The 12,521-nt window shown below is 51.8% G+C and overlaps 1 protein-coding gene across 7 annotated transcripts in view; it reads left to right on the top strand.

Moving 5' to 3' along the window:
• Nucleotides 1–10,378, top strand: part of KYAT1 (kynurenine aminotransferase 1) — a 56,454-nt gene extending 46,076 nt beyond the window's left edge. For 4 of the 7 annotated variants that reach the window (XM_027556503.1, XM_027556500.1, XM_027556502.1 and 1 more), the window contains 11 exons: nt 1,930–2,080; nt 5,613–5,762; nt 5,843–5,929; nt 6,169–6,297; nt 7,893–8,013; nt 8,354–8,430; nt 8,559–8,648; nt 8,780–8,966; nt 9,046–9,125; nt 9,655–9,741; nt 9,830–10,372. In XM_027556503.1, the coding sequence (XP_027412304.1) occupies nt 1,930–2,080; nt 5,613–5,762; nt 5,843–5,929; nt 6,169–6,297; nt 7,893–8,013; nt 8,354–8,430; nt 8,559–8,648; nt 8,780–8,966; nt 9,046–9,125; nt 9,655–9,741; nt 9,830–9,895 (1,225 nt within the window). In that variant the 3' untranslated portion in view covers nt 9,896–10,372. Of the gene's footprint in view, nt 1–1,929; nt 2,081–5,612; nt 5,763–5,842; nt 5,930–6,168; nt 6,298–7,892; nt 8,014–8,353; nt 8,431–8,558; nt 8,649–8,779; nt 8,967–9,045; nt 9,126–9,654; nt 9,742–9,829 lie in introns of all 7 variants that reach the window. The other 3 variants (XM_027556497.1, XM_027556498.1, XM_027556499.1) reach the window with 3 other exon arrangements.
• The last annotated feature ends 2,143 nt before the right edge of the window (nt 10,379–12,521 follow it).

Raw genomic sequence — 12,521 nt, 5'->3', positions numbered from 1 at the left:
TGGCATTTGGGGCCAGTGACTCACCTGCCCTGAGCCTCCAGGTCCAGCTAGGAAATGAGATGCTTCTGTCTCCCCTGAAGGGCCTTGGGAGGATGAGATGAAATTACAGTGTGAGCCATGGATACTACCCAGCACCGGCTGAGGGCTTTCCGGGGGGCAGGGGGGTGTTTTTCATTTCACACTTAGTAGAGAACAAGAACGCATAAAGAATATAAGAGGTAAGACATGGGCGGCTTCTCACCGACACTTGCAGAGCTCAGCATCTTTTCTTTATTGACTCATTCTACATGTGAAAGACGTACGTGCCCGCTGTCACTAGTGATGCGACGGATGCAATTGCAGGTGTGTAAGAAAGATTGAAGGACCTTCCTTCTTCCCCCTTCTCCAACCCCTGCTCCCAGCCCAGTCCCCCTTTGGCCTAGAGCACAGAGCCACCTCTGTACAGGTGGCTGTTGTTTTTTATCCAAAAGAGGACCATCTTTTTCTTTCACACTCTCCTCCTGTACCGCATTTTGTGTTTTGCAAACATCTTCCACCTCCATCTTCTCCTCTGATGCTCCCTGGTGTTTGGGATAGGGAAAACCAGGCCCAAAGACCCTATGGTATCCGGCTGCCCTCCAGGTTGAGCCCCCAGGGTCCTGCTTCCCAGGCTGCCCCGTCTGTCCTCTCTGTGAGGCAGGTGGACAGGCCTGTGGCCCATTTTGCAGATAAGGTTAAAGTCCAGCCCAGAGGGAGGAAATGACTGGCTGGGAGAGGCAGCTAGAGTCTTTCCTGACTCACAGAGCCAGCAGACTCTTGAGCCTGTCATACCCATTCTACAGAAGGGAGGACTGAGGCCAGGAGAAGCCAAGTCTCAGGCAGAGTCAGGGCAGAGCTGGCCAGGGAGGACTGCACAGAGCAGGGAAGCGTGTGCTAGGAGAGATGAGGGCCATGAGAGGCCCCCGGTTCCTGCGGACCCTCGGGTGGTGGCCTGAGGATCTGGCTCCGTTGTCCCAGCCACCATGGAACACCCACCGTCTGACTTTGCATCTCAGCTCTGCTTTAGCCACCAGTGTGGCTCTGGGCAGGTCATGGGCCTCTCTGAGCCTCAGCAACTTCGTGTCTTCAGAGACCTTGTGAAGCTCTGGAGAGAAGAATGACCGATTGTAGACATATTTATTGTTAAGCAAATTCATTGCCACCACCCCTGACTCTTCTGCCCCTTGCCAACCTGGAGCCATGGTGCCAGCCTTTTTATCCAGCTTCTCAGCCTCTCTGCCAGCTTCCCTAAAGAGGTGGCCAGCAGGCAGGCCCAGAAGAAAGGTGGTAGGGGGCCAGAGGCGGCAGATGGCAGGGCTGGTGGGACTACAGTCTGTTCAGAGTAGTAACTCTCAGGGCCTGACTGTTGCTCCAGACAGAGGTGGACTCAAAAGCCAACTGGGAAAAGCTAATTGGGAGCCATCGGGCAAGTCCCCTGAATCCCACCTTCTCCATCCCCATTGCGACCGAGGAGTAGAGCTTGCCTCATAGACTAACAGAGGCGATATGAGCAAATGTTTCAAAGTGTGGCGTTGACAGATGCATGAATGGTCATGAAATCCATTTAGGGGTGCTCAGCAAGTATTTATAAAGACCAGAGTAGGACAGAATGGGAAAGACTGCCGTGGATCCCACTGGAAGGAGAACGTGGAGTCCCTGTTTGTCTCTCCAGAGTCTGGGATGTAAAAAGTGATTTCTTACTGTGGATGGTGATGGAAAGTTGCAGAGCCCCTGGGCTGAGACATGTGACCAGGATACGACCAGTTATGACCGTAAACAGATCAGGATGGGTGCTAACTATCCAGTTTTTCTAGAGCAAGCCCAACTGCCTTGCTCACCCTGCCCTGGAATGGAGCAGAAATCCAGGTTGGGGTGGAGGGTTCTGCTACCCACTCTCTGTTTGTTGCCCAGGGTGGAATTTGTCCAACTGGCCGGCGAGGAGGCTGATGATGTAAATTTGGGCCAAGGCTTCCCAGACTTCTCACCCCCAGAGTTCGCCGTGGAAGCCTTTCAGCACGCCGTCAGCGGAGACTTCATGCTTAACCAGTACACGAAAGCATTTGTGAGTCTCCCAGCCCCTCTGGGGGCCTCAAGACATGGGTCTCTGCAGAGGTCCCAGGGGAGGAAGGGGCAGCTCTTTCTGGAGAGCAGGCCAATCTAGATGTTAGGGTTCACGGGGCAGAGCCGTTGAAATTCAGTCCGGCCACGGTTCAGTGTTCACTGACTGTCTCCTTTGTTACAGGCCCTGGGACAGTTTCATGGCCTGGGGGAAAGACAGATTTAAAAAAAAAACCAAACATGAGCTGGGAGATCAAGGTCTAGTGGGAAAAGCAGACCAAACAACAGAAGCAGAAATCAAAGGTAGTTGATATGCTGCGATGGAGGAGCTTAGGGTCCTTGGGAACACGAAGAAGGCAAGGAAACCTGAGAGATCAGGGAAGGCTTCCTGAAGGAGGTGACACATAAAGCTGATGAAAGATAGTTGATTTTTTTTTTTTTGACTCTAAATCCAAAGTTTGTCTGTGAAGGACCACAGAGTAAATATTTGCCAGCCCTGGAGCAGGTTCTTAAACGTTGGTGTGCATCTCACAGCCTGGGGGAAAGTGTCTTCCAATCCCACCGCCTAGAGTCTAGCACTGCCAATGGAGTGCTGTGTTGCTGAGTGTTCAGACTTTTGAACTTTTAACTTTAAAAATGTTTATATAAACACACACGTGCATCCACATGTGAGATTTGTGTGGCTTTCTGTTTTGTTTTTTTATTGAAATATAAAGCTGACTCTGCATCATGTGGCCAAAGTATTGGAGCTTCAGCTTGATTTACAACATTGTCTTAATTTCTGGCGCTCAGCAAAGTGATTCAGTTATAATATTCATATATCCCCGTTTTAAAATTTTCTTTTCCATTATAGTTTATCATAGCATATTGAATATAGTTCTCTGTGCTATACAGTAGAACCTTGTTTTTTGGGGTTTTTTGGGTTTTCTGGCTGTGCTGCTCAGTAAGTGGGATCTTAGTTCACCTACAGTGAAAGCACAGTGTCCTAACCACTGGATCTTAAGGGAAGGCCAACGTTGTTTCTAGTATGAATCCATTTGTGTTAAAAAATCACAAATCTTTTTCTAGAAACATACAACCCACGAAAATTGAATCAAGAACAAACAGATAATTTGAACAGATCTATCACTACAAGTGAAATAGAGTCTGTAATTTAAAAACTCCCTACAAACGAAAGTCTGAGACCAGATGGCTTCACAGACTGATTCTGCCAAATATACAAAGAAGAACTTACATCGATCGTTCCCAAACTCTTCCAAAAATTGAAGAGGAAACACTCCCAAAGACTTTCTATGAAGCCATCATCATCCATCAGGATGACCAAAACTAGACAGCACCGAATCAGAAAATTACAGGGAAATATTTTGATGAATACAGATGCAACAATTTTCAACAAAATATTAGCATACCAAATCCAACAACATGTAAAAAAGATTATACGCCACATCCCAAGTTCACAAGGATCAGCATAGGCAAATCAGTGTGATTCACCACATAAACAAAAGAAAAAAACAAAAACCACATGGCTGTCCCAATAGATGTAAAACGCATTTGATGAAATTCAACATCCATTCATGATAAAAACGCTTACCCAAGTGGTAATAGAGGAAACATATCCCAACATAACAAAAGCTATCTACGACAAACCCACAGCCAATTTAATACTCAACGCTGAAAAGCTGAAAGCCTTCCCACTAAAATCTGAAACAAGACAAGGATGCCCACTCACACCTCTTCTACTCAAGATAGTACTAGAAGTCCTAGCCACAACAATCAGATAAGAAAAAGAAACACAAGGTATCCAAATTGGAAGGAAAGAGACAAAACTGTCTCTCTATGCAGAGGATATGATACTATATATAGAAAACCCTAAAGACTCCACACAAAGCTACTAGAACTGATAAGCAAATTCAACATTATATATACAATGTTATGGAACTTGTTTATTTCACTACATACATGATAGGGGCAACTTTCCATGTCAAAATAGCCTCATTCTTTTTGATGACTGCATAGTATTCCACTGACTAGAGGTGCCATAATTTATTTACCCAGCCCTGCACTGATGGTCTGGTTTGGCTATCTCACTATTAAGCAATGCCACATTGAATATTTTGTGTGTACACACAGGTGAGCATTTATCTCAAATCACAAGAAGTAAAACCAGATAATCAAAGGGTGTAAGCATTTTAGCCTATGATGCTGCTGCTAAGTCACTTCAGTCGTGTCCGACTCTGTGCGACCCCATAGACGGCAGCCCACCAGGCTCTGCCGTCCCTGGGATTCTCCAGGCAAGAACACTGGAGTGGGTTGCCATTGCCTTCTCCATTGTGTGAAAGTGAAAAGTGAAAGTGAAGTCGCTCAGTCTCGTCCAACTCGTAGCGACCCCATGGACTGCAGCCTACCAGGCTCCTCCATCCATGGGATTTTCCAGGCAAGAGTACTGGAGTGGGGTGCCATCGATGGACATCGTCAAATTGCCCTCCAGTAAGACTTACATTCCCATCAATAGTCTGGTCTCAGAGCTGGCAGGAAAGTTCATTCTGTTCCTACCAATATTGAACATCAGCAATTTTTCTTTCATGACTGCCCTTATTATTTCATTGGGCTATGTGTATTTGTTTTATTGCTTCACAAGAGCTCTTTCTGTTGCAATGTTTCTCTCTTAGTTTTCTAACTTTGCTCCTGGAATATTTTGATGTATAGAAATTTTTCATTTTCATGTGGTCAAATCTGGTTTGGTAAATCATTTAATTAAGTTCCAGACCTTAGGTTTCAGTCCCTTGGCTTACCCTGGAATGTGTTATAAGTGTCCTCCGCAAACAAGCATATAGATCCAATATTCCTCTCAAAGTGAGGGGTTTCCAAAGCTGCAGCATAAACTCCCAGTCCTGCACTTCAACTGCCATGACCTGGGGCAAGTCATTTCCTTCCCGGGTCTCTTTTTCCACCTGTTAAATTATGGGAATCAAGTAATGTCTGTCTTGTAAGGCTGCCAAGAGGCTCAGATGGCACAAAAGTCCTTCTTAAAGAAAGTGAAAGTGGCCCAGTCGTATCTGATTCTTTGTGACCCCACAGACTGTACAGTGATGGGGTTCTCCAGGCCAGAATACTGGAGTGGGTAGCCTTTCCCTTCTCCAGGGGATCTTCCCAACCCAGGAATGGAAGCCAGGTCTCCCGCATTGCAGGCAGATTGTTTACCAGCTGAGCCTCAAGGGAAGTCCCTTAAACTCTCTTAAACTTAAAGAGAGGTGTTTAAAGCGTGGAGTTGTTGCTATTTAGAGGGTTCCATTGGACTGTCATTCGTGAAGGCATACACTCTGTCTGGTTCCCCATGAATCCCAGCCCTGGGTGGTGTGCCCGGCACAGAGCAGGCTTCATGGCAAGGGGTGGTGGCAGAGATGAAAGGACCCACCCCACAGAAGGTGACTTGACCCCCAGGTTTGCTGCTGAAAGATGCTAGAATTGCAGAGAGTGTCTGAACGGGAGGGTGGGCCCAGGCCGAGCCAGGCGCCTGACCCGTGCTGTCCTGGCAGGGTTACCCACCCCTGACGAAGATTCTGGCCAGTTTCTTTGGGAAGTTGCTGGGACAGGAGATAGACCCACTCAAGAACGTGCTGGTAACCGTGGGTGCCCACGGGGCCCTGTTCACAGCCTTCCAGGCCCTGGTGGATGAAGGAGATGAGGTGAATGGGCAAAGCCCGGGCTGGGTCGGGGTGAAGGGTCCGGGTGGAGCCAGCCCCAGCTCATCTGACTTTTGTACTAGGTTATCATCATCGAGCCCTTTTTTGACTGTTATGAGCCCATGACATTGATGGCAGGGGGTCGCCCTGTGTTTGTGTCCCTGAAGCCGGTGAGGATGCTGGTTGGGGTGTGGGTGGGCAGAGGGGTCCAAGGAGTGTGCTGGGTTGAACCCGGGGAGGTGGAAAGAAGGAAGGAAGTGGAGGAGGCCAGTTTCTCCGGGGTGGGGGGAGGGGTGGCCAGAGCCCCAGAGGAGAGCCGGTGGAGACAGATGCCTGGGGGGAGGAGCCGAATTCCTAGAGATGAAAGTCAGGGAGTAAGTATTGCCACCCCCGCCCCCTCCTCTTGCAGAGCCCCACCCAGAAGGGAGAACCGGATTCCAGCAGCAACTGGCAGCTGGATCCCACGGAGCTGGCCAGCAAATTCACATCTCGCACTAAAGCCTTCATCCTCAACACACCCAACAACCCCCTGGGAAAGGTACCTGAGAGACCTCCTCCCCGGGCACCCCTCCAGATTGGCTTGCGTGCCTGTTCTGTTACTCGTGTGCTGCCACGGGGCCTCAGTTTTCTTATCCGTCAAGCGGGAGAGCTAACTGTGGAGAGCTCTGAGGATCGAGGCTCCTGGGGTCCCAGGGCCTGGGGCAGGGATCCCCAGGGCAGGTGTCAGCAGTAGGGGGCTGGGCTGGAAGCCTTTATTACTTCCCCACAGACCTGGACCCGTGACTTCACCGCTCCACTTTTCTCATCTGTAAAATGGGAACACGACAGAACCGATGTCAAGGAAGACCCAGTGTTCCACCTGTGTTTCTCCTTTACTGTCACACCATTATCACACTCACAAAGCTTCTGACACCAGATATGTGGGGTTCTTTTTTTCCCCACACTAAGCAGTTCTGTGAGACCAGCTGGGTGTCCCACAAAATCCAATTCAATTTAATTCAGTCCTGACACTGTCTGGACACCTGGAGATGGTGTCAGCTCCCACCGGTGAAGGGCTCAGTCTGACAAGGCTGCCCCCCGACCCCACTTCAGACGCCAATCACAAGTCAGTTTGTGCTTCCAACCTGTGGCTGTAAATCTGAGACGCCCACCTCTCCCCCTTCAGGTTCAATTCATCTGAGTGGCTCACAGGACTCAGGGACACACCTACTAACAGTTATCAGTTTATTAAAGGTGATAATAAAGGATACAGATAAACAACCCGATGAAGAGACAAGTATGGCAAGGTCTGGGAGGTGCCTGAGAACAGGTGCTTGCTTCTGTCCCTGTGGAGTTGGGGCCGCGTCAGCATGAGCTCACCCACCTCTGCAAGCTCCCCAAACCCCATCCTATCGGGATTTTGATGGAGGCATCAATTATCAACTCCATTTCCAACCCCTCTCCCTTCTCTGAGGAAGTGGCAGGAAGTGGGATGTGGGAGGGGGCTGAAAATTTCAGGCTCCTAATCATGGCTTGCGTGGTCTTTCTGGTGACCAGCCTCCATCCAGGAGCCCACTCAGAGTCACCTCACTAGAACAAAAATGCTCCTAGCGCTCTTATCTCTTAGGAGTGTACAGGGGGTTCCATTGCCTGTGTCAAGGTCAGGATCAAAGACCAAGCATTAGAGCAAAAGATGCTTCTAGTACTCTTGTGCATGCGTGCTCAGTCGCTTCAGTCGTGTCCAGCTCTTTGCGACCCCATGGACTGTAGACGACCAAACTCCTCTGTCCATGGGATTCTCCAGACAAGGATACTGGAGTGGGTTGCCATGCCCTCCTCCAGGGGATCTTCCTGACCCAGGGATCGAACCCGCATCTCTTATGTCTCCTGCATTGGCAGGCGGGTTCTTTACCACTAGCACCACCGGGGAAACCCTCCAGGGCTTTTACCCCTTAGTAGTTACACGGGTTTTAGGAGTTCTGTGCCAGAAACCGGGGCAGTGACCAACAGAGATATTTTCTGTTATCTCACAACTGACCTCACAGGGTCACTGTTGCAGGGATAGGAGAGGGCAGAGAAGCCCTTGGCCCCGGCTCTGGCCGGGCGCTCACATCGCTCTGAGCTGGCCTCTCTGGTGGGGGACGGTCCCTGCAGGTGTTCTCCAAGGAAGAGCTGGAGCTGGTGGCCAGCCTGTGCCAGCAGCATGACGTGGTGTGCATCTCGGACGAGGTGTACCAGTGGATGGTCTTCGATGGGTTCCAGCACATCAGCATCGGTGAGCCAAGCCGGCCAGGGCGCCCCCGTAACCCCGGACCTTTGCGGCAGGGCCTTGAGCCCAGTCCGGTGGCAGCGCAGGTCTGGTGATTAGGACCGAGGGGTCTGGACCCACACAGGTCAGGTGACCTGGGGCTGTGACTTCACTTCTCTCGGGACAGGGGAACATAGTGGCACCTACCTCCCGAGGTTGTCATGAGGAGGGGCTCAAATATGTCTTGGAAATAGCTTTACACGGAGTGGAGTCCGTGGCGCTGAGAGCCTGGGTGCCTGCTGGGACCCAGCCCCCACTCCGTGCCCCAACCCCCGTCTCAGCAGCCGCTCTCTTTGATCTTGGGCAGCCAGCCTCCCTGGCATGTGGGAACGCACCCTGACTATCGGTAGCGCTGGCAAGACCTTCAGTGTCACAGGCTGGAAGGTGAGGCAACGAGAGTATGGGGGGCCCCTCCCTCTACAATCGTTGGTGGGAGAGGCTGGCCTGGGAATCCGGAAAGGGTTTGGCTGGGCCCCCGAGGGCCTCACCCTCTCCCTGTGTTCTTGGTCCAGGTGGGCTGGGTCCTGGGCCCCGACAGCCTCATGAAGCACCTGCGTACTGTGCACCAGAACTCCGTCTATCACTGTGCCACGCAGGGCCAGGTGAGGGGGCGTGGCCATGTGAGGGGCGGGGCCGTATAGGGGCGGGGCAAGAGGGGTTTGGGTCAGCTCCAGGGTCGGGTCCTACCTGACCCGTTCGCCGACCCCCCCACCCGCCCCCACGCCCTCCCCAGGCCGCAGTGGCTCAGAGCTTCGAGCGGGAGCAGCTGCACTTCGGCCGACCCAGCAGCTACTTTGTGCAGCTCCCACAGTACATCCAGCGCTGCCGCGACCACATGATACAGAGCCTACAGTCCATGGGCTTCCGGCCTGTGACCCCCCAGGGCAGCTACTTCCTCATCACAGACATCTCGGACTTCAGTAAGTGGGCCCGGCCGGGCGGGGCTGAAGCTGGGGCCCTGGAGGCTGCCCAGGACTCAGCACGTCTTCTGTCCCCCAGAAAACAAGATGCCTGACTTGCCCGGAGCGGCAGATGAGCCGTACGACAGACGCTTCGTCAAGTGGATGATCAAGAATAAGGTGGGCTGGGCCTCTGCCGGGCGCTCTGTGTTTGACAGGCTGTGCACTGCTAAGGGTGCCTGACCCTCGAGCTGATGGGCCAAAATCCAGCCCGGCCTCTCAGGGCAGTATTCATTTCAAGGAAAGGAGAGCCTGTTTTTAATGTGCTCCAATAGGCCTTGTGGGCTGGCAGGAATTCCTGCCCTCTCAGGGCCTCAGTCTTCCCATCTGTACAGTGAGTTGGCCCATTAACTCTGAGGTCCATCCAGCTCAGTGCTGCGATTCTAAGACATTTCTCCTATGGCTCTGCCCTGACCTGCCAGGTGATCTTCCTTGCTCTCAGCCTCCCTCTCTCCTCTGTACATAAGGAGGGACTTGGCATGGTGCTTTGGGATGTTTTACCTCTGACCTTGACACAGCACTGGGAGGTGCTGCATTGAAGCTTATTCTCTTTCTCCTTCCTTATCGTGGAACCCCTCTGACCCCCTGAGGCCCCCCAGAGGCCTGCCAGGCTGTGGGATGGTTGAGACATGGGCTTCCTCCTCCCCAGGGCTTGGTGGCCATTCCAATGTCCATCTTCTTCAGCCTGCCACACCAGAAGTTCTTTGACCACTATATCCGCTTCTGTTTTGTGAAGGTAAAGGACAGCCCTGGGGAGGGCAGAGCTCCCCAGGCCTCCTCAGACCTCCTGGGGAGAGGGGTAGGACTGATCTGTGTTGGTGCAGGATGAATCCACGCTCCGGGCCATGGACCAGAAGCTGCAGAAGTGGAAGGCTGAGCTCACGCCCTGAGGTCGTGACATCAGCGCTGGGCCCTGCCTGGTGCCTGCACACTCTGTGAGGCTCTGTCTTTGTCCAGCTCTCAGCCATCCCCAGGTGGCAGGTAGATGGTACTGGAGGAGCCCGTCTCTGTAACACAGAATGATCCCAGGAAGAGTCCTGCTTTTGGTCTTTGGGGAGTCGGGAGCACTTCTTCATGGTGCATGGCTCTGTTCCTGTCGCAGAGGTGAGGGAGGCCTGGCCGGGGCCTCTCCCTGGTGCTCCCTGTGGTGGGCTAAATGGTCTTGGGTCCCCTCGCCCCTCCCCAGGCTCAGCTGGGACTCCGAGGGCAGACTTCAATAATGTACTGGCCTTGGTCCCAGTCCTGGCCCCAGCCAGGCTTCAGACATCCTTCTTTCCTTATCTACATTTGTTCTTGGGAAGTTGTATTTAGGCTTGAGTCCTCAAGCCAGTACTTTTTACCCACAATAAAGTTTTAAGCTATTCAGACCCTTATTGGCTGCTTCTCTCTGCTTCACACCCTGGTGCTGATTGCTGGCAGGGACTCAGTCAGAACAGAAGGCACCTTCCACCTCCCTGAACCTCAGCTCCCAGACTCTCTTTCTACAAACGTTTTGGAACCCAAAGAAGGGCAGGGACTCGGGACTTGTCTGAGGTCACCTAGTTAGTTCATGATAAAATCAGGCCTTGGGGCTCAGATGGTGTGTGTAACTATTGTTGGGTGTGTGTGTGTGTGTGTGTGTGTGTTGGGGCCCTTAGTTGTGGGTCTAACAGGAAAGATACAGACAATCAAGTCCCACAAGGATCAGAGTCCAGGCCAGGAGGGCCAGGGATTACATAATTAGAACAAAGGGGAGGGATTTCCCCCATGGTCCAGTGGTTCAGAATCTGCCTGCCAGTGCAGGGCACATGGGTTCAATTCCCTGGTCTGGGAAGATCCCACATGCCACAGGGCAACTAAGCCCACGTGCCACGAGCCCACATGCTGCAGCTACTGAAGATCTCGTGCTCTCTAGCCTGTGCTCTGCAACAAGAGAAACCACGTAAAGAGAAGCCTGCAGGCCGCAGGGAAGAGTAGCCCCCTCTCACCGCAACGAGAGAAAGCCCGCAGGTAGCAGTGAAGACCTAGCGCAGCCAAAAGTAATTCATTACAAAAGGAAAGAATAGAAGGGCAAAGGAGTGTTTCCCCAAACACTTACTGTGCACCTCTGCTTGCCGGACACCTGGACGCCCATCATCTCATTAAACAGCCTCTGAGACAGGAGTTACCGTCCCATGTTACAAGTGAGGAAACCAACTGGGAGGTCGGGTGACTTGTGTGAGGCCCTCCTGCGGGAAAAAGGTAAAGGGAGGGATTTGATCCCTGGAGTGCGCCTCCCACTGGAAAGCAAGGCAACTTCTGAAGTCCTTTTTGGAAGGTGGTGCTGTGGCACCGCACTCCAGTACTCTTGCCTGGAAAATCCCATGGACGGAGGAGCCTGGTAGGCTGCAGTCCATAGGGTCGCTAGGAGTCAGACACGACTGAGCGACTTCACTTTGACTTTTCACTTTCATGCATTGGAGAAGGAAATGGCAACCCACTCCAGTGTTCTTGCCTGGAGAATCCCAGGGACGGGGAGCCTGGTGGGCTGCCGTCTCTGGGGACGCACAGAGTCGGACACGACTGAAGCGACTTAGCAGCAGCTGGGGACTTGTCTTGAAGTTGCATTTGTGTAACAAGCTCGTGGGTTTTGCTCATATCATAGGTTTAATTGGGGGAGGTGATGGGAACATACAGCATAATCAAATGTATCGGGTCTTTGTCTGTGCTTCCTGGCACAGAGCTCCTAAAACCCTTCGATTTCCTGAGTGACAGTAGTGTCTTTTGTTATTCCAAATCAACCCCTTCAACCGAGTGTTTTTTTACTATAATTTTATTTACTTATTTCTTTATTTTTGGCTGTGCTGGTTCTTCCTGCTGCCCAGGCTTTTCTCTAGTTGCGGGGAGCAAGGGCTACACTCCAGTTTCGGTGCTTGGACTTCTCATCGCAGTGACTTCTCTTGCTGCAGAGGCTCTAGGGATGCAGGCTGCAGTAGTGTGGCTCCCAGGCTTAGTTGTTCCTCGGCATGAGGGATCTTCCTAGATCAGGAATCCAACCCGTGTCTCCTGCATCGGCCAACGGATTCTTTACCACTGAGCCACCAGGGACGCCCTCAACCATGTATTCAAAAGGTCAGAATTTTCAGCCCCAACCCCAGACCCCAGGGAGGGTAAAGGAGTGGCCATTGAATTCAGTTACATGACTAATGATTTAATCAGTTGTGCATATGTAATAAAATCCCACATAAAAACCCTGAAGTGGGACTTCCCTGGTGGTCCAGTGGCTAGGACTCCATGCTCCCAGTGGAGGGCTCAGGTTCAGCCCCTCATCAAGGAACTAGACGCCACATGCTGCAACTAAGAGCCTGAAGGCCTCAACTAAAGATCCTGCATGCGGCAACTAAGACCCGGCACAGCCAAATAAATTTTTTTTTTTAATTTGTAAAAATTAAAGAAAAGGGCTTCCCTGGCGGCTCAGTGGTGAAGAATCCATCTGCCAGTGCAGGAGACCCAGTTTTGATCCCTACTCTGGGAATATACCACGTACCACAGAGCAGC

The sequence above is a fragment of the Bos indicus x Bos taurus genome, chromosome 11 (genome assembly GCF_003369695.1).
Source record: "Bos indicus x Bos taurus breed Angus x Brahman F1 hybrid chromosome 11, Bos_hybrid_MaternalHap_v2.0, whole genome shotgun sequence".
NCBI lineage: Eukaryota > Metazoa > Chordata > Mammalia > Artiodactyla > Bovidae > Bos > Bos indicus x Bos taurus.
The sequence above is the reverse complement of the archived record's forward strand: the minus strand, read 5'-3'. Positions and strand labels throughout refer to the sequence as shown.